Source organism: Aplysia californica, unplaced genomic scaffold, assembly GCF_000002075.1.
Source record: "Aplysia californica isolate F4 #8 unplaced genomic scaffold, AplCal3.0 scaffold00582, whole genome shotgun sequence".
Lineage (NCBI taxonomy): Eukaryota > Metazoa > Mollusca > Gastropoda > Aplysiida > Aplysiidae > Aplysia > Aplysia californica.
In genome coordinates this window covers 515,450-517,801 of record NW_004797852.1, presented here as the reverse complement: position 1 = coordinate 517,801, position 2,352 = coordinate 515,450, and the positions used below count along the sequence as shown (strand labels likewise).

Here is a 2,352-nt window from a genome sequence, read left to right as displayed (position 1 = left end):
AGACTTTGTTGTCACTCTATGTATGTCAGACACACACACAGACAGACAAACACACAGACACACACACAGACACACACACAGACACAAACACACACACACAGACACACACACACACAGACAGACACACACACACACACAGACACACAGACAGACAAACACACACACACACACAGACAACTGACCGGCGGCGGGTCAAGGTCGACCACAGAGGCCACCATCACGCTGTCTCCCATGACCAGCGCCGGGATGACCGTGACCTCCAGCTGGAAGGGCAGGACGGCCAGGGGCTGTAACTCTCGCAGCAGTCGCGTGTAGCAGGCGTCTAGCGGTCCGCGCAGGCTGGCGCGCAGACAGGCGTGGTCGTGGTAGACGCGAGGGACGAGCTGCTCTTTGCAGCGCAGGTAGCCCAGCCAGAAGTCTAACAGTCGCAGGCTAGGGGGACGCACAGACAGACAGATACATACAATATATATATATATATAGGGAGAGACAGATGTAATGGGGGGACGCACAGACAGACACATACATATATATAGATAAATAGATGTAATGGACACACACACACACACACACACACACACACATACACAGATAGACAGACAGGTAGCCCAGCCAGAAGTCTAGCAGTTGCAGGCTGGGGGGACGCACAGACAGACAGATACATACATATATAGATAGATGTAATGGGGGGACACACAGACAGACAGATAGATATATAGATAGATGTAATGAGGGGACGCACAGACAGACAGATACATATATAGATAGATGTAATGGGGGACGCACAGACAGACAGATACATATATAGATAGATGTAATGGGGGGGACGCACAGACCAATGAGCCGCTTCACCGTTCGTCAACGTTTGAAAGCCCGCGGAATCGTTGCCCGACACCCAGCTCGACGCACTCGTCTCCTTCAAAGACACCGTCATGCCAGACTCAACTGGGCGAGTCTGCACCGGTGAAGGCTAAACCGCCAGTGGAATAGAGTGATATTTTCTCACGAGTCCAGATTTCTTTTGGATCGTCACGAAGGAAGGCAGAAAGTCTACCGGAGACGTCATGAACGTTATTTACCTCAGTGTGTCAGTGCTGTTGCTGACAAGCGTAGCATTATGGCATGGGCATCCATAAACTGATTAATTCGATCTTGTCATTATCGACGGTAATCTGACTGCCCAGAGATACATCAATGACGTTCTCCATCCACACCTTCTGTCGTTCCTGGCTCGCCACAGGAACAATCTGGTGTTCCAGCAGGACAAATCACCAGCACACCGTGCCTTTGTTACCCACAGATTCTTACAACAAAAATGACGTATGTGTTATAACACCGTTGCCAGTATTATCCCCAGATTTAAACGTGATTGAGCACCTCTGGGACAAGATGGACTAGGAAATTTGCACCCTTTAGCCACCCCCAACGACAATCTCACAACTGCAGCGATCATTGATTGATGCTCGGAATACTATTCCCCAGCATTTCTCCAACGACCTGTGCAGTCAATGAAGCAGAGATGCATTGTAGTCATCAACGCTGGCGGGAGTTGCACCCGTTACTAATTCTGGGATTTTGGACATTCGAATCGGTGTTATGAATTTCTAATAAAACGTGTGCTATTGATCGTTTTTCTTAGGTTTTTTGTCTGCACTTATAGAAAAAATGGCACACCTTTCAAAATCCATTGGCAATACGGCATTATTACGATAAAGAACGGAAATAATGCACAGAACGTAGGGTGTCCACTTTCTTTTGCTCGTCAGTGTAGATAGATGTAATGGGGGGACACACAGACAGACAGATAGATAGATAGATAGATAGATGTAATGGGGGGACACACAGACAGACAGATAGATAGACAGATAGATGTAATGGGGGGACACACAGACAGACAGATAGATAGACAGATAGATAGATGTAATGGGGGGACGCACAGACAGACAGATATATAGATAGATAGATGTAATGGGGGGACACACAGACAGACAGACAGATATATAGATAGATAGATGTAATGGGGGGACACACAGACAGACAGATAGATAGATAGATAGATAGATGTAATGGGGGGACACACAGACAGACAGATATATACATAGATAGATGTAATGGGGGGACACACAGACAGACAGATAGATATATAGATAGATAGATGTAATGGGGGGACGCACAGACAGACAGATAGATATATAGATAGATAGATGTAATGGGGAGACGCACAGACAGACAGATAGATATAAATATAGATAGATAGATGTAATGGGGGGACGCACAGACAGACAGATAGATATATAGATAGATGTAATGGGGGGACACACAGACAGACAGATAGATAGATAGATAGATAGA

The 2,352-nt window shown here is 46.5% G+C and overlaps 1 protein-coding gene across 1 annotated transcript in view; it reads right to left on the bottom strand.

Annotated features, from left to right (window-relative positions):
- LOC101858572 overlaps positions 1-2,352 on the bottom strand; it is a gene marked incomplete at both ends in the record, with an annotated part of 14,163 nt that overhangs the window by 8,680 nt on the left and 3,131 nt on the right. Inside the window, 1 exon segment of the mRNA XM_035972116.1 lies at positions 183-432. Within this exon segment, the coding sequence (XP_035828009.1) occupies positions 183-432 (250 nt within the window).